The sequence below is a fragment of the Cervus canadensis genome, chromosome 26 (genome assembly GCF_019320065.1).
Source record: "Cervus canadensis isolate Bull #8, Minnesota chromosome 26, ASM1932006v1, whole genome shotgun sequence".
Classification (NCBI taxonomy): domain Eukaryota; kingdom Metazoa; phylum Chordata; class Mammalia; order Artiodactyla; family Cervidae; genus Cervus; species Cervus canadensis.
The window spans coordinates 51,294,230-51,321,162 of record NC_057411.1 but is presented as its reverse complement, the minus strand read 5'-3'; the positions used below and the strand labels follow the sequence as shown (position 1 = coordinate 51,321,162).

The 26,933-nt window shown below is 51.3% G+C and overlaps 1 protein-coding gene and 1 pseudogene across 1 annotated transcript; one reads left to right on the top strand and one right to left on the bottom strand.

Moving 5' to 3' along the window:
* Window positions 1-210: 210 nt before the first annotated feature.
* TNIP2 (TNFAIP3 interacting protein 2) lies at window positions 211-25,711 on the bottom strand. The gene is made up of 6 exons (XM_043448235.1): window positions 25,281-25,711; window positions 3,822-4,109; window positions 2,313-2,402; window positions 1,717-1,965; window positions 1,227-1,346; window positions 211-821 (listed from the first exon to the last, which is right to left on the bottom strand). Exons 1-6 carry the CDS (start codon window positions 25,557-25,559, stop codon window positions 558-560), a joined length of 1,290 nt encoding a protein of 429 aa, XP_043304170.1. The 5' UTR covers window positions 25,560-25,711; the 3' UTR covers window positions 211-557.
* LOC122428304 lies at window positions 11,558-12,015 on the top strand (annotated as a pseudogene).
* Window positions 25,712-26,933: the final 1,222 nt, after the last annotated feature.

Here is a 26,933-nt window from a genome sequence, read left to right as displayed (position 1 = left end):
CGGGGTGACAGGCCCCGTGGCCCCGCACTCCCTGCAGGGCTCTGCGCTCAGCCCGTCCTCGACTCCCACCTGGGCTGGGCCCACGCTGGACCACACAGCTCTGGAGGCCCTGACAGGCAACAGCCCGCAGGCGTGTCTCCTCGGCAGCTCTCAGGCCCCGGTGGAGTGCGGCCAGGCCTCTGCGTCCCAGCCCCCAACACACACTCCGAGCAGCGCTTAGCAAGTTCCTTTATTACAGAAAGGTCACATGATCAGTGTTCGGCCTCTGGGGGCGTGGCGGACACCAGCTGCGTGTCTCAGTGCAGCTCAGGGCTCGGCTCCACGCCACCCGGGGGGCAACGCCACGTGCTGGCCCACGGCCGTCCACTCATGGCCTCGGCCTGGCTGCTTGGGAGGCCAGCTCCGCGCTAGAAGCTCCAACCCCTACCTCTGCCGCCAGCCCCGCCGCAAGCTCCTGCTGACCCAAGAGCGGCCGAGGAGGAGGCTCAGAAGCACCCCCAGCCTGTGCTGGGGGCCCCGATCCTGATGCGGGGCCCGCCCACCACGGGCCACCGGGCTCACTGGCAGCACTCGGCCACGTGCCTGAAGAGCTCCTCGCCCTGCTCGTCGCTGAAGCACTGCAGGCAGTGGGGGCACTGCAGGTCCCCCTGGCTTCTCTGGGTCACTCCCGAGCACCCGCCCTCTGCGGGAAGGTCCAGCCACTGGGATCCCGTCCCAGGCCTCCGGCCACCGGCCGCCACAGGCTCCGAAGCGTCGGTCTCTAAGTATCTGGGAGATCTGCTCCCCGTGTGAATCCGACAGGAGGCTGCCTCGCGCGAATCCTAGGAAAAGGCAGGAGTCCGCTCCCGAGGCTGGTCTCGGCTCCAGCGTCTGGAGCCCCGTTCGTCGTTTGGTGGGACCCGCACCTTCACTCTGGTGCCGAGGCCCGAACGAGGACGTGCCGAGGACGACTGAGGGGTCCGGACCTCCTGCCTGTGCCCACGAGGGAAGAGGCCCACGTGGGGGCCACCCGCAGCACGGAGGGGCTGCGAGACCAGGACAGGCCGGCAGATGCCACCCTCCAAGCACGCACACGTGCCACCGGGAGGTTTGCGGGCGCTGGGCTCGGCGGCCCTGCCCAGCGCGGAACCGGAACCAAGGTCTTGGCAGCCGCAGAAGGGCTCGAAGTGCATGACGGAGAAACGAAGACGACCCCCGCCCCGGGCCCGAGGAGATCCCAGCTGTACCTGTCTCCAGGACGCCTGGCGCTGCAGCAAGGCCACCTGCTCCTCCAGTTCGTGGATGCGGCTCTGCGCCCGCTCCCTGTCGGCCCTCTCCGACGTGAAGTCGTCCTTGTAAGCGAGGATCTGCGGAGAGCGGACGCCCGCATCAGGGGGCGGCGGCCCGGTCCCCCGGCGTCGGGAGTAAGAGGAAGCCGGTCCCCCTATGCCGTCAGGAGGAGGAAGCCCCGCCCCTGGGAGGCGAGGAGGCCCCGCCCCCCGGCGTCTGGAGGAAGAGGAAGCCCGTCCCCCTATCCCGTCAGGAGGCGGCGGCCCCACCCCCCCGGCGTCAGGAGGAAGAGGAAGCCTGTCCGCCTATCCCGTCAGGAGGTGGCGGCCCCGCCCCCCCAGCGTCAGGAGGAAGAGGAAGCCTGTCCGCCTATCCCGTCAGGAGGAGGAAGCCCCGCCCCCGGGAGGCGAGGAGGCCCCGCCCCCCGGCGCCCACGGCCCGCCGCACCTGCTGCTCCAGCATTTGCACGCGCTCCAGCGCCGCGTCCCTCGCGCTCTTCGCCGCCGCCAGCTCCCTCCGCGCCTCCGCGCAGTCATCCATCTTCTCCTCCAACTGCGCGTTGAGCCGGGAGACCTCCTTCCGCATCAGCTCGGGCTCCGGGGTGGCCTGCAGGCCCTTCAGCTGCGCGTGGAGCCCCCTCACGTATTCGTCCCTGCTGGCGTCGTAGCGCTGCCACCTCGCGTTAAGGTCCTCCACCTGGGGGCCGGAAAGTGGCCTCGAGCCCGACCGGCATACGAGGCCCATCCGCACGTGGAGGCCGGCTCCGCCCAGTCGGGGGAAGGAGGGGGGGTGCCACCGGGACGCGTGATGGCGGAGTCGCTGCTTGAACGCTGGATTGACAGTGATCCCTGCACCTCATTTAGCAACACGCGAATTAACTTGGGGGTGGAGGACAACCAGGCGTGCTCAACACGTCCTTTTGGGCAAACGTGTCGGGCCTTTGGGGACCCTGTGTATCAGCCGAAGCGGCCTCTGGGCAGGTGCGACCCCTCACCGGCAGTTCGCGCAGGGCGCTAGGCCCGAGTCAGATCTCAGACACTCACGTGAGTCACCTTCTGCCTCAGCACCCGGTTCTCCTCCCGTAACTTCTCAACCACCGCGTGCACAGAGGCGTCCCCGTCCGCACACTCGGGCTGCATGAGAAAGGGACCAGACCCCGTGTGACCGCACCTTCCAGGCACCGAGTCGCAGACGGCCCTGCAGCCGCCTTGGGGCAGGTGTGACGGAGACAGGAAAGGACAGGCACTTCCCGAGGGGAGGGTGGTCCTGGGCCGCCCAAGCCCACCTCACGCAGGAAACCGCCCAGCGTCACAGGGCTGAGGGCCGGGGCGGAGCGGGGGCAGGAAGCCGAGCTCGCTGTGACCAGAGAACTTCCCGGCCCAGGGCCCCCGGCCGCCAGGAGCAGGCCCCTCCCTTCGGGTGTGTCATGTCCAGATGACCACGGTCAGCTTCAGGCGCTGACTGTCCACGACAACCTCCCCGGGGCTCTCGAGGCTGGCGGGATTCACGCCTAGAAGAGCCCGCGTGCTGACCCAGCCCCAGCAGGGTGGGCGGGGCTAATCGAAAGGCCATCAGAAATTCAGTCATTTAACAAAGCGGATGGATGGCAGTGACATTATTGTGAGAATTCCCCTCGAATGACAAAGGAACTGCGTGTGCTAACCCGGCGGGCTCGGGAAACCCCGCTGACTCGGCCAAGACCTGTGCTGAGAAATGACGCCGGCTTAGAGCCTCGGCCGAGGCGCGCCCAGGCCAACCACGACAGGCTTTCAGATCCCCAGAGAGAAAGGGCCCTGTGACTCAGAATCATACGAGTGCACGGCCTGCCCAGAGAGCACTCTGGTTTCTCAAATGTGCCGTGTTCTTTCTGAGGTTCCCTTTTCCTGGGATCCACCCCCAGGAGATGGGGATTCTCAGACGGAGGCCCTCCCCCGCGCCCCGCAGAGCTGCTGCTAGGGGGCTGCAGGGCTCCTCCCCACCGCCCCACACCCAGGGCGCGCTTCTCAGCCAACTTGTCACAGCCCCCTGCACCACCAGGACCCAGCAGGCCCCGCTCCCGACAGCCCCCGGAGGAGCCCCCTGGTTTCTCCGGTGGGGGCTTCCTCATGCTGAAACCCACCGGCTCCCCTGCACCCGCACTGCTCTCCCCCACGGGCCCCATCCCGAGTAGCGCCAGGCAGGGGGCCCAGCACCAAGTGGGGCCCCGTGTCCTCCCTGCCCAGGCCCGAGGCCCCGTCGGGGCCAGGCCGCGCTGGAGCGGACAGCCCCTCTGGACCAGAGGCCCCCCAGTGCTTGGAGTGTGGGCACCCGGCCACTGCACACATCAGCGCTCGCTCAGGACACCCCTCCTGCCCCGCCCGGCCCTGCTGCTCTGACCTCCGCCGAGGCTGGGGAGACCACAGGGCCACCTCCCCATGGGGCCCGGGGGAGCTGCAGGTCGGCTTTCGGGGGACATTCTGCAAGCCCCACCGTCCTCGAGGAAATCCCCAGAGGGCGGACGGCCCAGACCCTCCCCGAGGCGCAAGGGGAGGCCTGCTGACCCCAGGGCCTACCTCAGGGCTCTGCTCCCCCGTGGCCCCCGGTGCCCCCTGGCGTTCGTCCAGACACTTGGCCAGATGCTGGCACATGTGGGCCGTGGCGGCCAGGGTCCGCTGCAGCTGGTGGGTCTCGTCGGCCAGGGAGCGACAGAGGACGTGGCTGGCGGCCCGGGCCCGCTCCTTCTCCGCCACGCTCCTCCGCAGCAGGGCCAGCTCCTTCTCCCGCTCGAGGCCCGGCTGGCTCAGGAGGTGCTGTGCCTCCCGCTCCTTCTCCTCCAGCTGCTCCGAGAGTCTCTCAATTTCCTAAGGGGAAGATTTAAAAGCACAACTGATCTGACTGTGGTGCCGGAGAAGACTCTTAGGAAGACTCTTAAGAGTCCCTTGGCTTGCAAGGAGATCCAACCAGTCCATCCTAAAGGAAATCAGTCCTGAATATTCATTGGAAGGACTGATGCTGAAGCTGAAACTCCAGTACTCTGGCCACCTGATTCAAAGAACTGACTCATTGGAAAAGACCCTGACGCTGGGGAAGGTTGAAGGCAGAGAAGGGGACGACAGAGGATGAGATGGCTGGATGGCATCACTGACTCCATGGACATGAGTTTGAGCAGGCTCTGGGAGTTGGTGATGGACGGGGAGGCCTGGCGCGCTGCAGTCATGGGGTTGCAAAGAGTCAGACACGACTGAGCGACTGAACTGAACTGATCTGACTGAAAGAAGCAACATCAGAAATAAATGGTCACAAAGCAGAAGACAGTCAGGCACAGATGCCCATCTGTAGGTAACAAACACGTTCAAACACGTTCATTCGGAGGCTGGCTTCTGGATGGATGATTAACTCAGGAGTTTTCAGCCCCAAAAGTTCTATCTGAAACATCATCTAAAATTCTGTTTTCAAGAGCAAACTCATAATGTTAGATTTTACATCATCAAATTACTAAGTGTGGCAATCCCAAACCTCTTGAAAGAGCAGAAACTCCCCTGCGGTGGGCAGCCCCCAAAGCCATGCCCACATTCTCACCCCGACACCTGGGAACGTGACTTCATTTAGCTGTTTCCAAAGAGCTGTTCAGTCTGTGAGGATGTAATTAGTTAAGATGAAGGCACGCTGGATTAGATGGACCCTAATCCAACATCCAGTGTCCTCATAAGAGGCAAGTATGGACACACAGAAGAGGCCACGTGTCACGAAAGGCAGAGACTGGAGTGCTGTGTCCACAAGCCAGTGGACACCAAGGATGCCAGCAGCCACTGGAAGCTGAAGAGAAGGCCCCTCGCCCACACCCTGATGCAGGGCTTCTGGCCTCTAGAGCAGATCAAGTATCTGCTGCCTTTGTGCTCTGCCTGCTCAGTCGTGTCCGACTCTGTGACCCCACAGACTGCAGCCCGCCAGGCTCCTCTGTCCATGGGGTTCTCCAGGCACAAGTGCTGCAGTGGGCTGCCGTGCCCTCCTCCAGGGGGTCTTCCCCACCCAGGGATCGAGCCGAAGTCTCTTGTGTCTCCTGCATTGGCAGGTGGGTTCTTTACCTCCAACGCCACCAGGGAAGCCTGTCTATTATTGCCTTAGGCTGCCCAGCTTATGTTAGAGCAGCTCTGGGAAACGAATATCCTCGACCAAAGTCCTTCAAATTACCACTGGCTTTTTAAGCGCCCCCAGTTGGGTTCTGCACTTGGTTCTGTGCTGTCCCACTTTCAAAGTAATCTCCACCATGATGAGTACGTAAGGGAGGTGAAGCAGGAGGAGCCAGTCCATCCTACACGTGAGAAAACAGCTTCTGGAAAGCCAGGGTGGAGCCTGAGCATGCATGGAGGGGCGTGGCAGGGCGCATCGGAGTACTCACGCTCACCCGCTCACACACTCACACGAGGGACCCAGAACCTCCCCACCACGGGGTGCAAGCCTCAATGAGCACTCTCCTAAGGGCTTTAGAACAAAGCAAAAACGTGCAGAAGTAAATAAATTAAAACTTCCTTTTCCCCAGCAGCCAGCTACACTCTCCAGAGGCAACCACTACTCACAATCCGGCCAGGGGTCTTGCCAGGGTGTTGACACACGTGTGTGGCACATGTATTCTTACACTAACGGGCCTGATGGCAGTCCTGGTGCCCTGCTTTTCTGCTCCTCGGTAAAATAATGTGTCCCACAGCAGCACACAACCTGCCTGTTCTTTTCAACTACAGCCTGGAGCCTCACACCAGAGCAGACTGACCGAGCACACACCTCCAGCTGGCGTGCCCTTATGCAAACACAGCCACGGGACACATCCCTCCAAGTCTCATGGCTGGGTCTGCCTAAGCCCAGGGCTAGGAAGTGACTGTAGGGATTTCCCTGCTGGTCCAGCGGCTGGGACTCCAAGCTCCCAATGCAGGGGGCCTGAGTTCCATCCCTTGTCAGGGAACTAGATCCCACATGCTACACCTAAGACCTGGCACAGCTAAATAAATAAAATATTTAAAAAAAAAAAAAGAGGAATTGATGGGATGGTCCTAGAGGTTATCATACTAAAGTCAAGACAGAGAAAGAAAAAAATAAAAATAAAAAAAATTAAGTCAAGACAGAGCGACAAAGACCATACATCGCTTCTACGTGGGACCTACAGTATGACACAAACCCACCACACAGAAACACTGACACGCGGAGGACCCTCTCATGGTCGCCAAGCAGCGAGGTGAGTGCGGGAGGGCTGGGCTGGAGTCTGGGGTTAGGAGACGCGCACTGTTACACAGAGAATGAACGAACAAGGCCCTACTGGACCGCGCGGGGAACTGTGTTCAATATCCTGTGACAGACCACAGGGAAAGAATACGAAACAGAGCATATACTATGTACACACACACACATGTATGGGCTTCCCTGGTGGCTCAGACGGTAAAGAACCCGCCTGGGTTCAACCCCTGGGTCAGGAAGACGCCCTGGAGGAGGGCATGGCAACCCACTCCAGTATTCTTCCCTGGGAAACCCCACGGGCAGAGGACCCTGGTGGGCTACAGTCCATGGTGTTGCAAAGAGCCAGACACGACTAAGCGACTAACACAGACCCATATACATATACATACACAGTTATATATGTATGTGTAACGGACTCACTTTGCTGTATAGAAGGAATTAATGAAACACTAAATCAGCTATACCTCAATAAAATTAAACAACTGGGGGACTCAGGAGCACGGCCAGGCTCTGGGTCCCTCCCTGGGCCCAAACCCACGTCCGTGAGGCGAGAGATGCTCCCTGAGCATCGGTGACGCCCCATCCACGGATAAGCCCAGCACGTGATGGCAGCATCTAACCAGGTGACCAGAAAATCCTCCGAAAGCCTTGTCCTCTTTCTCTTGGGGAAATTTTTCCACGCAGCTTACAGGCTCTCAGTTTCCTGACCAGGGATCGAACCCAGGCCCTTGGCGGTGAACGCGCAGGGTCCTAACCACTGGAGCACCAGAGAGCTCCCTCAGGGGATTTTAAGAGGACTCTTTTCGGTACAGGTAAGGGCACGGAAAAAAAAAAAAAAAAGAGGACTCTTTTCCCCGTTTTCCTCAGACTTTGCTCTAGAAGTGACAAGAAAGACAGGAAGGAAGGGAAACTCCATTAGAAGAATGAGCCCGCCTGGCTCTCTTGGCAAAGGCCTCGGGGAAGGTGCTGCCCTGAGTCCTTGTTCCACGTCAGGGACTCACTCGTGAAGGTGGTGAGGGGACAGCGGGTGCCCGAGAGGGCGGCGGGCGAGGAAGTGAGGTCAGGCCCTGGCAGATGGGCCACGTCCAGCACCAGGACTGGTGATAGCGGGTGTGAGAAGCATCAGCGGATCAACCCTGCCAGCGGGGATCTTGCCCAAAGGCATCCGGCGCTGGCGCGCCATCAGCCCATCGCACCTCACTGCCCTCTGACCTCACAGGCGTCACAGCCAAGCCGGGCAAGGCCCGTTCTTGAAAGGCCACTACTTCATCCTTCCTTTCGGCCCTGATGACCTCACCACTGGGCTGAAGGAGGAAAAGAGGCCTCTCTCTGGACCTGGCCAGCGGGCATGAGTACCTCCTCCCGGCACCCAGCCCTCCAGCACCAGGCCGGCCCTCCAGTGAGTCAGTTCTTCACATCAGGTAGCCAAAGTATTGGAGCTTCGGCTTCAGGATCAGTCCTTCCAAAGACTATTCAGGGTTGATTTCCTTTAGGATTGACCGGTTGGATCTCCCCGCAGTCCAAGGGACTCTCAAGAGTCTTCTCCAACAGCACAGTTCAAAAGTATCAATGCTTCAGCGCTCAAGACTTCTTTATGGTCCAACTCTCACATCCACACATGACTACTGGAACAACCATAGCTTTGGCTACAGGAACCTCTGTCAGCAAAGTAATGTCTCGACTTTTTAATATGCTATCTAGGTCAGTCATAGCTTTTCTTCCAAGGAGCAAGTGCCTTAAAAGATTTCATGGCTGCAATCACTATCTGCAGTGATTTTGGAGCCCCCAAAAATAAAGTCTCTCATTGTTTCCATTGTTTCCCCATCTATTTGCCATGAATGAAGTGATGGGACCCAGATGCCATAATCTTAGTTTTTTGAATGTTGAGTTTTAAGCCAGCTTTTTCACTCTCCTCTTTCACTTTCAGGAGGCTCTTCAGTTCCTCTTTGCTTTCTGCCATTAGGGTGGTGTCATCTGCATATCTGAGGTTATTGATATCTCTCCCAGCAATCTTGATTCCAGCTTGTGCTTCCTCCAGCCCGGCGTTTCTCATGATGACTCTGCGTATAAGTTAAATAAGCAGGGTGACAATATACAGCCTCGACATACTCTTTCCCCAATTTGGAATCAGTCCGTTGTTCTATGTCCGGTTCTAACTGTTGCTTCTTGACCTGCATACAGATTTCTCAGGAAGCAGGTACGATGGTCTGGTATTCCCATCTCTTGAAGAATGATCCACACAGTCAAAGGCTTTTGCATAGTCAATGAAGCAGATGTTTTTCTGGAATTCCTTTGCTTTCTTCTATGATCCAATTGATGTTGGCAATTTGATTTCTGGTTCCTCTGCCTTTTCTAAGTCCATCTTGTACACCTGGAAGTTCTTGGTTCACGTACTGTTGAATGAAGCCTAGCTTGAAAGACTTTGAGCATTATCTTGCTATCATGTGAAATGAGTACAATTGTGCGGTAGTTTGAACATTCTTTGGCATTGCCCTTTGGGATTGGAATGAAAACTGACCTTTTCCAGTCCTGTGGCCAATGCTGAGTCTTCCAAATTTATAGACATATTGAGTGCAGCAATTCAACATCATCTTTTAGGATCTGAAATAGCTCAGCTGGAAATCGATCACCTCTATCTACTAGCTTTGTTCATAGTGATGCTTCTTAAGACCCACTTGACTTCGCATTCCAGGATGTCTGGCTCTAGGTGAGTGATCACACCTTCATGGTTATCTGGGTCATTAAGACCTTTTTTGTGTAGTTCTTCTGTGTATGCTTGCCACCTCTTGTAGTTCTGTTAGGTCCATACTGTTTCTGTCCTCTATTGTGCCCATGTTTGCACGAAATGTTCCCTTGCTATTTCTACTTTTCTTGGAGACATCTCTAGTCTTTCCCTTTTTATTGTTTTCCGCTATTTCTTTGCATTGTTCACTTAAGGCTTTCTTATCTCTCCTTACTAGTCTATAGAACTCAGCATTCAGATGGCTTTGCTTTTCTTCTTTGCCTTTCATTTCTCTTCTTTTCTCAGCTGTTTGTTAGGCCTCCTCAGACAACCATTTTGCCTTGTAGAATATCTTTTTCTTGGGGATGGTTTTGATCTCTGCCTCCTGTGCAATGTTAAGAACCTCTGTCCATAGTTCTTCAGGCACTCTGTCTATCAAATCTAATCTCCTGAATCTATTTGTCAAACTTCCATTGTATAATCATAAGAGATTTGATTTAGGTCATACCTGAATAGGCTAGTGGCTTTCCCTACTTTCTTCAATTTAAGTCTGAATTTTACAACAAGGAACTCACTATGGAAGCCACAGCCAACTCCTGGTCTTATTTTTGCTGACTGTGTGGAGATTCTCCATCTTCGGCTGCAAAGAACATAATCAATCTGATTTTGGTATTGACCATCTGGCGATGTCCATGTGTAGAGCTGTCTCTTGTGTTGTTGGAAGAGGGTGTTTGCTATGACCAGTGCGTTCTCTGTTAGCTTTTGCCCTGCTTCATTTTGTACTCTAAGGTCAAACTTGCCTGTTACTCCAAGTATCTCTTGACTTCCTACTTTTGCATTCCAGTCCCCTATGATAAAAAGGACATCTTTTTTTGGTGTTAGTTCTAGAAGGTCTTGTAGGTCTTCATAGAACCATTCAACTTCAGCTTCTTCTGCATTAGTGGCTGGGGCATAGACCTGGATTACTGTGCTGCTGAATGGTTTGCCTTGGAAACAAACCAAGATCATTCTGTCATTTTTGAGATTGCACCCAAGTACTGCATTTCGGACTCTTTTGTTGACTGTGAGGGCTACTCCATTTCTTCTCTGGGATTCTTGCCCACAGTAGTAGATGTAATGGTCATCTGAGTTAAATTCACCCATTGTCATCCATTTTAGTGTACTAATTCTTAAAATGTCAATTTCACTCTTGTTTGACCAAGGTAAATCAATTTGCCTTGGTTCATGGACCTAATATCCCTGGTTCCTATGCAATCTTTTTCTTTATAGCACTGGACTTTACTTTCACCACCAGACACATCCACAGCTGGGCCTTGTTTCCACTTTGGCTCAGCCTTTTCATTCCTTCTGGAGCTACTTCTCTGCTCTTCTCCAGTAATATTACTGGTCACCTACCAACCTGGGGAGTTCATCTTTCAGTGTCGTATCTTTCTGCCTTTTCATACTGTTCATGGGGTTTTCAAGGCAAGAATGCTTAAGTGGTTTGCCATTCCCTTCTCCAGTGGACCACATTTTGTCAAAACTCTCCACCATGACCTATCCGTCTCAGGTGGCCCTACACAGCATGGCTCATAGTTTCATTGAATTAGACAAGGCTGTGGTCCATGTGATCATTTTGGTTAGTTCTCTGTGATTGTGTTTTCCATTCTGTCTGCCTTCTGATGGAGAAGGATAAGAGGTTTGTGCAAGCTTCCTGATGGGAGGGGCTGGCTGTGGGGAAAACTGGGTCTTGCTCTGGTGGGCAGGGCCATGCTCATCGAATCTTTAATCCAACTTTCTGCTGACGGGTGGGGCTGTGCTTCTTCCCTGTAGTTTGGCCTGAGGCAGTCCAGTCCTAGAGTCACCATCTGTACTGCAGACTGTAGGCTCTATGGTAGGGGTAATGGGGACCTCCGCCAAGAGGGCTGAGGCCAGCAGGCCGCGCCTCCCGGGACTGCTGCTGCTGGTGCCCCCGAGCGCACAGCTAGCCACGTCGGCCCACGCCTCTGCCAGAGACGCTCACACACTCCCAGGCAAGTCTGGCTCAGGCTCTTGGGGGGGTCACTGCCCCTTTCTCCTGGGTCCTGGCGCACACAAGGTTTTGCCTCTTTCCCCAGTCCTTTGAAGTTCTGTAATCACATCCCGCTGACTTCAAGATCAGATTCCCTGGGAAGCCAGTCCCTTTGCCGGATCGCCAGGTTGGGAAGTCTGTTGTGGCCCCTAGAACTTTTCCAACAGTGTTTGAACCTCTTTGGTATAATTGTTCTCCCGTTTGTGGATCACCCACCAGGCGGCTCTACGGTGGGTGTATAGTCAAAGCTATGGTTTCTCCAGTAGTCATGTACGAATGTGAGAGCTGGACCATTAAGAAGGCTGAGCGCCGCAGTGTCCTGAGAGGTCAGACTGCTGTCAGAAAAAATTCATGTGATCCATATATATTAACCACAGTAATTCTGCAGTTTTAAAGAATTGTCTGAAGAAAGCAAGTAACGAAACAACATGGCCCATGGACATGGACATGAACATGGTCCTAGTAAAATGGAACTTCCAGATTATAAACAATGGAAGATAGAAGGGACACCATTGGAAACTGTCCAGGAGAAACTGGCTGCACGAGGACTAAGGGATCCATGGGGCTGCAATGAAGCTTGGAGATACAGGGTGGCTTTGCAAATAACGTTTCCTTTGTTGGAGCATTATTAAAAGGATTCATGTAAAAAAAAAAAAAAAAAAAAGGATTCATGAGGGGATTTGCTGCATTTGTGGTAGCTGTAGGGGCTGAATATTACCTGGAGTCCCAGAAAAAAGGTAAGAAACATCACTGAAGATAATACCTGGAAATATCTTTTAATGTCTTAACTTTCTTATGAAAAGATTTCTTCACTATAGCCTACTCACCTGTGTGTTTATTCCTTAAGGAATACTAGTAAGATTTAATAAAATAAGAAAACATGTTAAAAAAAAAAAAAAAAAAGAAGGCTGAGCGCCAAAGACTTGATGTTTTTGAACTGTGGTGCTGGAGAAGACTCTTAAGAGTCCTTTAGACAGCAAAGAGTGTCAAACCAGTCAATCCTAAAGGAAATCAATCCTGAATATTCATTGGAAGGACTGATGCTGAAGCTCCAATACTTTGGCCACCTGATGCGAAGAGCCAACTCACTGGAAAAAGACCCTGTTGCTGGGAAAGATTGAGAGCAGGAGGAGAAGGGGACAGCAGAGGATGAGATGATTAAATGGCATCATCGAATCAATGGACATGAATTTGAGCAAACTCCAAGAGATGGTAAAGGACAGGGAAGCTTGGTGTGCTACAGTCCATGGGATCACAAAGAGTTGGACATGACTCAGTGACTGAACAACAACAATAAACTTAGAAAGATCTCCAATCAGCAATACAACTTTACAAGCTAAGGAACTAGAAAAGAAAGAACAAACTAAATCCAAAGCTAGCAAAAGGAAGGAAAAATAGATTAGGGCAGAGATAAATGAAATAGAGAACAGAAAAACTATAAGAGAAATCAATGAAACCAAAAGTTGGTTCTTCAGAAAGATCAGCAAAATGGATAAAAGTTTAGCCGGACAGATTACAAACAGAAAGAAGACACTAATTACTAAAATCAGCAATGTAAGCAGAGATATTACTGCCAATTCTATGAAAATAAAAATAATTACAAATGAGTACTATGAACTATAAACCAGCAAATCAGATAATCTAGATGAAACAAATTCTTAGAAACACAATTTCTACCAAAACCAAATCACAGAGAAACAAAAACTGAACAGACATCTAACCATCAATAGTAAGGAGACTGAATCAGTGTCAAAAATCTGCCCACAGGGCTGCCCTGGTGGCTCAATGGTAAAGAATCCACCTGTCAGTGCAGAAGACACGGGTTCAAACCCTGATCACGGAAGATCCCAGATGCTGCAGAGCAGCTAAGCCTGTGCACCCCAACTATTAGCCTGTGCTCCAGAGCCCGGGAACACCAACGACTGAAGCCCACGTGCCTGAAGTCCGTGCTCCTAAAGAGAAGCCACATGCTGAGAAGCCCGCGCCCCGCGGCAGAGTAGCCCCTGCTCTCCGCAGCTAGAGAAAGGCTCGCACAGCAATGAAGACCCAGCCAGCCAAAAAGAAATTATTTTTTAAAAATATCTCCCTACCAAAAAAAAAGTCTTGAAACTGAATATTTTATCAGTGAATTCTATCCAGTATTTAAATAAGAAATATTAATAATACCAATTCCTCCCAAACTCTTCCAAAAAACTGAAGAGGAGGGAACATTTCCTAACTTATTCTGAGGTCAGCAGCCAGACAAAGACATCCCTTATGAACAATGATGCAAAAATTCTCAATAAAGTGCATGCACGCATGCTCACTCAGTCACGTCTCACTCTCTGTGACCTCATGGACTGTAGCCCACCAGGCTCTTCTGTCCATGGGCTTCTTCAGGCAAGAACACTGGAGTGGGATGCCATGCCCTCCTCCAAGTTCACACACCATATCTGAAGACAATTAAGTAACTGTTGATTAATATCTAATAAGCAATAACAATATGAGAATGAGGTTTTCCAACGAAATTGTGTTTCATGTTTGTTTTCTATCTATGACAGCATCAATTCCTTGCAATGAAATGAGAGTGCTATTATTAATCTTTTCTAATCACGACATTTTTCATCACATTTGTTACATGTAGATTTAGGTAATAACAGTACTCTGCTGTGGTTACGTTCACAAACATATTTCATCAAAAAAAGGAAGGGAGGGAGGAAGGAATTGATCAATGTAAGACACTACATTATTACAAGGAAGGGGAAGAAAACATATGATCATATCAAGTGATGCAGAAAGGCACCTGACAAAATTCAACACTTTCATAATAAAAACACGCAACACACAGGAACAAAATGAAACGACTTCTGCATAACAAAAATCATATGAAAAACCCACAGCAAATAACATGTTGCTGTTCAGTGGCAAAGTTACGTCCAACTCTTTGCAACCCATCTCCCAGTGTGCTCAACTGATGTCTGTTGAGTCCGTGATGCCATCCAACCATCTTATCCTCTGTCACTCCCTTCTCCTCCTCTTGCCCTCAATCTTTCCCAGCATCGGGGTCTTTTCTAATGAGTTGGCTCTTCGCATCAGGTGGCCAAAGTATTGGAGCTTCAACTTCAGTATCAGTCCTTGCAATGAATACTCAGAGTTGATTTAAGATTCATTCGTTTGATCTCCTTGCAGTCCAAGAGATTCTGAAGAGTCTTCTCCAGCACCACAATTCGAAAGCATCAGTTTTTCAGCGCTCAGCCTTCTGTATGGTCCAACTCTTACATCCATAAACAACTACTGGAAAAACCACAACTTTGACTATACAGACCTTTTTCAGCAAAGTAAAAAGTCTCTTCTTTTTAATACACTGTCTAGGTTTGTCATAGCTTTGCTTCCAAGGAGTGTCTTTTACTTTCATGACTGTAGTCACCATCTGCAAATACCATACTCAATGGTAAAAGACTGAAAGTTTTTCCTCTAAGATCAAAAACAAGACAAGGGAAAAAAAAAAACAAGACAAGGATACTGGCTTTCATCACTACTATTCAACATAGTCCTGGAAATTCTAGCCAGAGCAATTAGGCAAGAAAAAAAACAAAACACATCCAATTGGAAAGAAAGTAAAATGATACCTGTTGGCAGATATGTTGGCAGATATATATAGAAAACTCTTAAGATCACACATGCACATACAAACACACACACACACACACACACACACACACACACACACACACACACACACCTGTTGGAGAGAATAAATGAATCCAGCAATTGAGCAGGATACAAATGAACACATGAAAACCATGCACTGCTGTATTTCGATACACTAACAATGAAGAATCTGGGGGGAAAATTACAAAGCCAATTCCACTTAAAACAGCATCAAAAAGAATACTTAGGAATTAATTTAATCAAGGAGGTGAAAGACTTGTACAATGAAAACTATAAAATATTACTGAAAGAAATTAAAGAAGAACTTCTAGGGTGGTCTAGTGGTTAAGACTCCCTCTCCCAGTGCAGGGGGTATAGGTTTGATCGGAAACTAAGATCCCACATGCCACACAACATGTCTCCCCAAAAAATTAAAGAAGACATAAATAAATGGAAATATATCCAATGTTCAAAGATAAGAAAATTTAATCTTGTCATTATTCAACGTGATCTACAAAGTCAATGTGATCTCTATCAAAATCCCAGGGAATCCCCTGGCAATCCAGTGGTTAGGACTCAGTGTTCTCACGGCTGTGGACCGGGTTCAATCCCTGGTCAGGGAACTAAGATCCCGCAAGCTGTGCAGTTCAGCTCAGTCGCTCAGTTGTGTCCAACTCTTTGCGACCCCGTGGACTGCAGTAGGCCAGGCTTCCCTGTCCATCACCAACTTCCAGAGCTTGCTCAAACTCATGTCCATCAAGTCAGTGATGTCATCCAACCATCTCATCCTCTGCCGTCCCCTTCTCCTCCTGCCTTCAATCTTTCCCAGCATCAGGGTCTTTTCAAATCAGTCAGTTCTTTGCATCAGGTGGCCAAAGTGTTGGATCTTCGGCTTCAGCATCAGTCCTTCCAGTGAATATTCAGGACTGATCTCCTTTAGGATGGACTGGTTGGATCTCCTTGCTATCCAAGGGACTCTCAAGGGTCTTCTCCAGCATCACAGTTCTAAAGCATCAGTTGTTTGGCATTCAGCCTTCTTCATGGTCCAACTCTCACATCCATACATGACTACTGGAAAAACCATAGCTGTGACTATCCAGACCTTTGTTGGCAAAGTGATGTCTCTGCTTTTTAAAGCTGTCTAGGTTTGTCATAGCTTTTCTTCCAAGGAGCAGTTGTCTTTTAATTTCATGGCTGCAGTCACCATCTGCAGTGATTCTGGAGCCCAAGAAAATAAAAGTCTGTCACTGTTTCCATTGTTTCCCCATTTGTCTGCCATGAAGTGATGGGACCGGACGCCATAATCTTTGCTTTTTGAATATTGAGTTTTAAGACAGCTTTTACACTCCCCTCTTTCACTTTCATCAAGAGGCTCTTTAGTTCCTCTTTGCTTTCTGCCATAAGGGTGGTGTCATCTGCATATCTGAGGTTATTGATATTTCTTCCGGAAATCTTAATTCCAGTTTGTGCTTTATCCAGCCCAGCATTTCACATGATGTACTCTGCATATAAGTTAAATAAGCAGGGTGACAATATACAACCCTGACGTACTCCTTTCCCAATCTGGAATCAGTCTGTTGTTCCATGCCTGGTTCTAACTGTTGCTTCTTGACCTGCATACAGATTTCTCAGGAAGCAGGGAAGGCTGTCTGGTATTCCCATCTCTTTAAGAATTTTCCAGAGTTTGTTGTGATCCACACAGTCAAAGCCTTTGGCATAGTCAATAAAGCAGATGTTTTTCTGGAATTCTCTTGCTTTTTCTATGATCCAAAGGATGTTGGCAATTTGATCTCCGATTCCTCTGCCTTTTCTGGCTTCCCTGATAGCTCAGTTGATAAAGAATCCTCCTGTTATGCAGAAGACCCCAGTTCAGTTCTTTGGTTCAGAAGAGCCACTGCAGAAGCGATAGGCTACCCACTCAAGTATTCTTGGGCTTCCCTATGGCTCAGCTGGCAAGGAATCCAGCTGTAATGTGGGAGACCTGGGTTTGATCCCTAGGTTGGGAAGATCCCCTGGAGAAGGGAAAGGCTACCCACTCCAGTATTCTGGCCTGGAGAATTCCATGGACTGTATAGGTTGCAAAGAGTTGGACACGAGTGAGTGACTTTCACTTTCACTGTCTTTTCTAAATCCAGCTTGAACATCTAGAAATTCACAGTTCATGTACTGCTGAAGCCTGGCTTGGAGAATTTTGAGCATTCTTTGGCATTGCCTTTCTTTGGGATTGGAATGAAAACTGACCTTTTCCAGTCCTGTGGCGACTGCTGAGTCTCCAGATTTGCTGGCATACTGAGTGCAACACTTTCACAGCATCACCTTTTAGGATTTGAAATAGCTGAGCTGGAATTCCATCACCTCCACTAGCTTTGTTTGTAGTGATACTTCCACTTGACTTTGCATTCCAGAATATTTGGCTCTATCACCATCATGATTGGCACGATCACACCATCGTGGTTATCTGGGTCATGAAGATATTTTTTGTATAGTTCTTCTGTGTATTCTTGCCACTGCTTCTTAATATTGTCTGCTTCTGTTAGATCCATACCATTTCTGTCCTTTATTGTGCCCATCTTTGCATGAAATGTTCCCTTGGTATGTCTAATGTTCTTGAAGAGATCTCTAGTCTTTCCCATTCTATTGTTTTCCTCTATTTCTTTGCATTGATCACTGAGGAAGGCTTTCTTTTCTCTCCCTGCTATTCTTTGGAGCTTTGGAACCTGCGAGCTGTGCAGACCAGACAAAAACTGAAAAATCTCAATGATTCTTTTTTTGCAGAAATAGAATAACTGATTGTAAAATTCATATGCAATCTGGAAGGACCCCAAATAGCCAAAGCAATATTTAAAAAAAAAAAAAAACACTTCCTGATTTCAAAACTTACTACAAAGCTTCAGTAATCAAAACAGTGCAGCACTGACATAAAGACAAACATAGAGACCAATGAAAACAATACAGAGCCCGGAAATACCCCTGCATAGACAAGTGGTTTTGAGAAGGGTACTGCTGCTAAGTCACTTCAGTCATGTCCAACTCTGTGCGACCCCATCCCTGGGATTCTCCAGGCAAGAACACTGGAGTGGGTTGCCATTTCCTTCTCCAGAGAAGGGTACTAAGACTTTTCAATGGGGAAAAGACAGTCTTTTCAAAAACTGGTGCTGGGAAAACTGGATATCCACATGCCAAAGAATGAAGTTGGACCTTTATCTAAAACCATACACAAGGACTTGTGTGGTGGGCCAGTGATTAAAAATCCACTTGCCAATGTAGAGGGCACAGGTTCGATCCCTAGTCTGGGAAGAACCCACACAATGCGGAGTGACTAAGCCCACGGGCCACAGCTCCCGAAGCCTGCACACGCCAGAGTCCTTGTTCCACAACAAGAGAAGCCGCTGCAATGAGAAGTCCACTCACCGCAGCCAGAGCCATGCACAGCAGCAAAGACCTACTGCAGCCAAAAATAAATAAACAGTTTTTTAAAAATACATGAGAATTACCTCAAAATGGACCAAAGACTTCAATGTAACACCTTAAACTATAAAACTCTTAGAAGAAACATACAGCAAAATCTTCATAACATTGCATTTGACAATGATTTCTTGGGTACCCGAGGCACGGGTAGCAGAAGAAAACACAGACAGATTTGCAATTTTTTAAATCAAAGTTTAAAAATTTTGCACAGGAAAAGACACTATCCATTGGAGAAGGCAACGGCACCCCACTCAAGTACTCTTGCCTGGAAAATCCCATGGAGGAGCCTGGTAGGCTGCAGTCCAAGAGGTCGCTAAGAGTCGGACACGACTGAGTGACTTCACTTTCATTTTTCACTTTCATGCATTGGAGAAGGAAATGGCAACCCACTCCAGTATTCTTGCCTGGAGAATCCCAGGGTCAGGGGAGCCTGGTGGGCTGCTGTCTATGGGGTCACACAGAGTCGGACACAACTGAAGTGACTTAGCAGCATGGAGCAAAAAGGCAACCTACAGAATGAGATGAAATATTTGCAAATTATATATCTGATAAGGGATTAGTATCCAGCACATATAGATTACTCCTGAAATTCAACAAAATAACCCAGTTCAAAAACAGGCAAGGACTTCCCTGTGGTCCAGTGGTTAAGAATCCACCCTGTGGTGCAGGGGACGCCGGGACAATCCCTGGTTGGGGAATTAAGACCCCACCGAAGAGCAGCCAGGCCCACGAGCCACACCCGCAGAACCTGTGTGCCGCAGCTGCGACGAGAGCCCGTGCGCCACAATCAAAGATCCCGCATGCCGCGACTAAGACCTAATGCGACCAACTAAGTAAGTATCTTTAAAACTGGGCAAAGGACATTTCTTCAAAGAAAATATACAAATGGCTAATAAGGACACGAAATGATGCTCAAAGTCACTTATCACTATAAGGAATTGCAAATCAAAACTACAATAATTTTGTACTAAATTGTTCTTATTGTTTAGTTGCTCAGTCACGTCCAACTCTTTGTGAACCCATAGACTGCACCCCGCCAGGCTCCTCTGTCCACGGGATGTCCCAGGCAAGAACACTGGAGTGGGCTGCCGTCTCCTTCTCTAGGGGGTCTGCCCTACCCAGGGATCAAACCCACGTCGCCTGCACTGGCAGGTGGATTCTTTACCACTGAGCCACCAGGGAAGCCCTTGTACTAAATTACCACACACCTATTAGGCTGCCTACTAACAAAAGTACAGAAAATAGTAATGTCGGTTAGGATGTGGAGAAATTGGAACCCTTCTGCCCTGTTTATGGGAATGTAAAATGGTACAACCACTGTGGAAAAACAGTATGGAAGTCCCTCAAGAAATTAAAAATAGAAATATCACACAATCCAGCAATTTGGCAATTCCACTTCTGGATAAAGACCCAAAAGAACTGAAAGCAGGATCTCAAAGAGATATTTACACACTTATGTCATAACAGCAGTGATATTTGTAGGAGCTAAAACATGGAAGAAACCCCAAGTGTCCAGCAACAGATGAACAGACAAAAGCAAAATGTGGTATATACATTTAATGAAGCCTGAAAAAGGAAGGAAATTCTGACACATGTTACAACACGGATGAACCTCGAGGACATCGTGCTCAGTGAAATAAACTAGTCATGAAAAGATTATTATTCCATTTATAGGAGGTATCTACAGTAGCCAAAATCATAGAGATAAAGTAAAATGGTGGTTGCTAGTGGGATGGGGCGGGACAAAATAGAGAGATTGGAAATTATTGTTTGATGGATATAGAGTTTGTTACACAAGATTAAAAGAGGTATGGAGATAGATGGTAAAAAAAAAAAAAAAGAAAGAAACACACACCGAATACATACACACAAAACCTAATATAACCTATTTTAAAGAGTGTACACTACTCCACTCATAAACAGCACAGCAGAAGGAACGGCGCAAGCTGACATACCAGGGCCAAGCAGGGCCCATGAGGCTAGCACCCAGGCAGTGATGAGACAGGGCTGAGTAATCACAGGCCGCACAGTGAGTCAGCACCATTATTCCAGAAAGTCTTAACCGGGAAGAGCTATGCAGTCATCCGTCCAGGCCTCGTGTGACAAATAAGGTATGCTCTGAGCCCCACTGTGGCGGCAAAAAAGATCAGAATTCTCAAGACTGATCTGGCCCCACCACACACGGGCTACAGCCTGGCCACAGATGCTCTGACCACCTGGCCATCCTTCCACACCTGGGAGCCTCAGCGTCTTCCCTGGGAGCCCTCGGTCCTCACCGGCCTGGCTCACGCGGTCCCGCTCTGCTCTGAAGCACCTGGCTGACATGGCCACTGATGAGACGAGCGAGCCAACCAACTCCTCTCATCGCCTTCACTCTGCAGTCACTTCAGTGAGCCTGGGGCCTCCGGGAGGCGTACCCCTCTCCATCCTTCCACAGGCTCTGTGACCAGCCCCAGAGATATGCAGGGGTAAGCAACAAACGGACAACTCCATAAGACACCAGACCATTTCACTGCTCCTTAAATAATTTAAAATCCTGAAACAAAACGCACATGTCATAGGTAAAAGGGCCAGGAGTACTAGAACTACAGACCGGATTCTATCTGAGCTTTGGTTAGAGGCTGGGGGCCACAGGATGCTGGGAAGACATGGCAACTGAGCACTGTGGCCAGCAGAATCCTGCTCTGGGAGTGATGGGCTCTGGGCCCCACTCTATACCCATCTGTAGCTCCTGGTGTCCACAGCATAAGGTCAGTGGTGCAGACCACGTGACTTCCTGCTACCCTGATGAGTTACAACGCACCTTCCCCAGGAAGAGGGAGAGAGCTGGACTGGGGAAGACATCTACCTCCAAAAGGCATCTAAAACGATGCAGACAAGAAAATATTGACATCATGATGTTAGGGAAATTAAAATGGAAGTAGTCTTGTCCAGGCTTCAGATGCGGAACAGCAAGCCTCTGACCTGCTTGGTCACTGCCTGGATGACGTGCCTACCCCCAGCACATTGGTTGTTACCAGTAAATCAAGTGGTACTTCAGATACAACAGAGAGAGGGTCTTGGAATCTCTTGAGACCCTGCAGGTCTGGCTAGCCCCCAGGGTCCAAGAAGTCTCATGATTCACAAAGTGAAACAAAGAGCGGGTCTGCAGCAACTGAACAGTGCATTGTCTGTGTAACAATTTGTTTCTTTTGTTAAGGAATCCTGAAAACCCTAAAGGAAAGTAAAACTTTCAGCAAACCACATGATATTAAGTAAAACTGTAGAAGACAGCATGAATTCAACCATGCCAAATGTATACCAACCCTATAGTTAAAGGAAAACCAGGGACGAGGCATGCCAAGAGATTAGCGCTTGCTATCTCTCTGCGGTGCCATTACGGTGGCTATCTTATTCTTTACTCTTTCCTCAATTGCTCAGATATTCAAAATTACTTTTATAAAAAGAAAAAAAAAAAAAAAAAAGGCATGTCTGTCTTTCACTCTTGGCTGCAGGGCCAAGCCTGGCAGTAAAAATTCTCTTTTGAAAAAAAAAAAAAAATCCTCTTTTGCAGACCTAGATTCTTTCCTGGGAAAACCTGGATCATAGTGATGTGCCAAATGGGATAATAGATCAGAGCTCACCAAAATGTCTGTGGCACTTCCAAACAGCTGGTGTAGGAGAATACTATTACTCTTGCTCCTGATTTGGGTATTTAATGATATTTCATGCAGACAGACATAATATCAATGACAAGGATAAGAAAGTGAGAAAGTAAGGATTTAAGTCTGTTTTCAGACACTGGCAGCTTCCCCCTCTGCCATCACTCCCAGCAGAGCAGAGGTGTTACTACTGAAAGATACATTCACAACTGGGGCTACAAGGGTCCAGGACATTAGGGCTCACACGGCCCTGAACCTGACACAACACACGCACCAGGAGCCTAGAGTCAAGTACTACACACACACCCGAGCCCCGTGTCTGTGCACACAACGCAGAGCTCAACGTGCACACACACACACATAGAACCTTTCATGTGCACACACACTCATCCCTAAGACCCAACACAGGCACACACCCCTCAGAACCCAAAGGCACACACCTTTCAGACCCAGCATGGACACACACACACCCCTGAGTGCCCACTGTGGGCGCGCACACTTCAAAACCCAGCACAGCAACAGACCCCTCAGACTTGATGGTGCATATGCCTCCTTCAAAACCTAAAACGGGCACAAACCCAAGACCCAACACAGGTAAAAACACCCCTGGGAACCAAATTCAAGTGCTCATATGCCTCATATACCACCACACAGGCACACACCCCACAACCCAATACAGATACACACCCTCAGACCCAACATGGGAGCAGACCCCTCTGAATTCAGCCGGTGCACAACCATCAGATTCAATACCGGCACACGCACAACCCTCAAAACCATCACAGACAAGACAACCTACAGAATCTAACACACATACACACCTCTCAGAGCCCAAATGAGCACCCACACCCCTCAGAACTCAAAACACACACACAGACACACACACCACTCAGAACATATACGCTTCAGAAACCAGCAGAGATGAACACACTCCTCAGACCCATATGGGAATACTCCGCTCAGAACCCAGCACAAGCAGACACCCTTCAGAGCCAACACACACACACCACTAACACCTAACACAGACAGACATACTACTGAGAATGACTCAGACACTACCCACAGACACAACACGGGCACACACATGCCTGAGAACCAACAAGGACTCCGCTCCTCAGAACCGAAACAGCACACTTTCCTTAACTGGACATGGGAGCGAAAACATGAGATCCAATATGTGCCACACACCCTCAGACACAACACAAACACACACTCATCAACCCAACACAGAAACACACTCCTCAGATCCAACATGAGGGCCCATACACCTCAGAACCAACACGGACAAATACTCTCTGTACCAAAAACGGGCACACACCGCTCAGAACACAACTAGGAAACACAGCCCTCAATGCCAACACGGACACAGACTCCTAGGACCCACCGTGAACACACACCCGTCAGACCCACCATGGACACACACACACATTCAGAACCAATGCAGACAAACCATCAAAAACCAACACAGGAACAAACCCTTCAGAACACAGACTCGACCCACAGACCCTAGTCTCACACACACACACACCGCTCAGACACCAACAGGTACAAACACACCTCGAAACCAACACGAGGGGGAAGGAGAGTGGGATGGATTCGGAGTAGCATATACATTACCGTGTGTAAAACAGACAGCCACTATTTTACAGTGGAAGTTGCTCTATAACACAGCTCAAATTCAGTGCTCTGTGACACCCTAGAGAGGGGGGATGGGGTGGGGGGTAGGAGGACGGTTCAAGAGGAAGGGGACATATGTATTCCCATGGCTGACTCATGTTGATATATGGCAGAAATCAACACGATAGTGTAAAGCAATTATCCTCCAATTAAAAATAAATGTTAAATAAGTTAATTAAAAACAACACAACCACATACTCCCTAGAATTAACATGGGCGCACATAACCCTCAGACACAACACAGGCACACAGCCCTCAGATCTAAAATGAGCACATAACCCTCAAAACTAACATATGTACACACACCCCTCAACACAACCAGGGAACATTACCCTTCAGAACCCACCACAGGAGCAGACACACCCTCAGACTCTACACAGGCGCACACACACATCTCAGATCCAGTAGGGGTAAACACACCGAGCACCCAAAATCAACACACACACACACCACTCAGACCTGGTACAGACACACATCCTTTAGAATCCATACAAGTACAAACACCTCTCAGAACTGAGCCGGGGTAGACACAGTCCTCAGACCCAACAGGGGAGCAGATCACTCAAACTAGTACAACACACACCCAAGAAACAACAGGGACACAACAACCCTTAGAACTAACACAGGCACAGAAATGGACATACACACCCTCCAGAACCCAACATAGAAACACACACTCCTCAAAACCAACACAGACACACATACCCTTCAGGACCAAAATGGGCGGATCCACGCCCAACAATGACAAGCCTCAGAACCACACAGGCACACACATCCCTCAGAAGCCAACCAGGGAGCAGACCACTCAGCACAACCAAAGGTACAAACCCGCAGAACCCAACGCGGGCAGACACCGCTCAGAACCAGCATGACACACACCCCTTAACTAACCCGGGAGCACAGATCCCGCAGGACCCAAGAGAGGCGCAAGCATACGGGGCCTCAACACGGGCGTACACTCCTCGGAACCTTCAGGACGCAACCATCAGACTCCACAAAGGCACACCATCCCCCAGAAGCCAAGACACACTCAGCTCAGAAATAACACACACACACAACACTAAGAACCCAACATGGTCACAACCACCCCTCAGAACCAACGCTGAAACAAACACACCCTTCATAACCAATATGGACACACACCCCTCAGGCCCCACATGGTAACACCACACACACACTAACGTGCACACACCTCTCAGAATCGACTCGACACACGTCCCATATAATCAGACAGGACAAACACCCCTCACAACCAACAGGGACACACACCTCTCAGAACCTGAGGGAGCAAGACACACTCCTTCAAACGCAACAAGGGTCAGACCCCTCAAAACCCAACACAAGCACACACATCCCTTCAGAATTCACACCGGCAGACACAGCCCTCAGACCCCACGCGGGTGCGGACCCCTCAGAACGCAACGCGCACACGCACGTCAGAACCCGGCACGACCCACAGCCCTTACACCTCTCGCGGCGCGCACCGCGCAGCACCCCACAGACACAACGGCTCAGCCGCGGCAGGCCACGCACTCCTCACGCCCGACGGCCGCACGCACCCTCCGGGGACACGCGCCCCCGGGAAGCCCCCGGGAAGCCTGGCCCCGCTGCCCCGCACCTGGCGCAGCGCGGCCTCCGCGGCGCCGCCTTCCCGCTGCCGCAGCTGCTCCCGGAAGCGCGCCACCTGCTCCAGCAGCGCGTCCACGAGCGACGGTGCCGTGTCCCCCTCGAGCGCGGCGAGCCGGGCGCGGAGGCGCGCGATGAGGGCGTCCCGGGCCGCCAGCTGGTCTTGCAGGCGCCTCAGCCGCTGCCCCGCCTCGTGGTACAGGCCGCAAAGCGCGGCAGCCGCGCGCGGGGCGCCCTGTCGCCCCACGGACTCCGCATCCCCGGACGACATGGCTGCGGACCTGGCCGGGACGGCGCGGACCGCCGGCAACTTCCGCGCCGGGTCTGGGCCGAGGGTGGCGGTGGGGGGCGGCCCACCTTCCCGGAACTTTTCCCGGCGCGCCCCGCCCTCCGCGGAGATCCCGAGCCCGCCCAGTGCCGAGAGGCAGGCTCCGCCCCCACGCAGAGTCTGACCCCGCCTCCCGCCGAGCCGCCAGGCCCCTCCCACACGAAGAGTTTGACCCCGCCTCCCGCCGAGCCGCCAGACCCCGCCCCTTGCGGACACTGTGGTCCCGCCTTCGCCGAGAGGCAGACCCCGCCCCCACGGGGAGCCTGGCCCCGCCTCCCGCCAAACCGTCAGGCCCCGCCCCCACGGGCAACGTGGTCCCGCCTCCCGCCGAGCCGCCAGGCCCCGTCCCGCGGTCAGCTTGGTCCCGCCCTCGCCGAGCCGCCAGGCCCCGCCCAAACGCAGAGCCTGGTCCCTTCCCCGCCGAGTCTCCAGGCCCCGCCCTCGAGGAAATCTGGGCCCCGCCTGCCGCCCGGACCTTGGCCACGCCCGGGGTCCCCACCCGCCGGGGTCCCCACCCGCCGGGGTCCCCACCCGCCGGGGTCCCCACCCGCCGGGGTCCTGCGTCCTCTTCACCCGCGGGTTCCTGGCCTGTCCCAGCCGCCTCATTGCCTGGTGTCGCGGGAGCTTTCAGAGAGTCGGGCCCGGAGAGGGGTCAAACGGCCTCTATGTCGCTACTGACGGAAGGGAAAGAAGTTGCCAGAGACGACCCCGAGTTTTAGCCCCGAGCGTGGGTCCAGACCCCCGGGCTGCAGGCCGGCTGCCACGCCGAGCCTTCCAGGAACTGAGCCCGGCGAGGTACCCAGCCCACTAGCGAGACTCCAGTGCCCGCACCCCCTCTCCGAGGTGCAAGAACTGCTCTTAGGGCAGAAGGCAGGAGGGAGCCGGCCCTTTCCCGCGCTGTTTCTCCGTCCCCTCCATCTGCCGGCTCCCAGGCCGACTCCGAGGGGTTTCCCATGGCTCCACGGCTGTTTTATTTTTCAGAGTCCGAGTGCCCTCCACAGTGATGCCCAAGCGCACCTGTGGTCTTGCGAAGGTTCCCCGGCACACCCTCCTCTGCCGGCCCTGCCCTACACCGCCCTCGTCCCCGGGTCCCCTGAGAGCAGCGAGGCGTTTCTCCCCCCTCTACGTAATCCGTAGCCGAGCTTGGGTTGAGCCCAGGGAAGACACTCACAGGCTGGTAGAATCAGAATTATAAGTGTAGCCAGCTCACACCTCCTCTGCTGCAGAGGGAAGGTCAAGGCCGGCTGCCCCCAACCCCACAGGTTGTGCTGTGGGGACTGGGGTGGAGTGCAGGATACCCGTGCCCGGGCACGTGGT

Coding starts and splice junctions, on each gene's coding strand:
- TNIP2 (XM_043448235.1), bottom strand. CDS start 25,559: ATGTCGTCCGGGGATGCGGAGTCCGTGGGGCGACAGGGCGCCCCGCGC. Junction 4,110..25,280: donor CGGAGGCCGCGCTGCGCCAG/GTGCGGGGCAGC, acceptor TCTTCCCCTTAG/GAAATTGAGAGACTCTCGGA. Junction 2,403..3,821: donor CGGGGGAGCAGAGCCCTGAG/GTAGGCCCTGGG, acceptor TTTCTCATGCAG/CCCGAGTGTGCGGACGGGGA.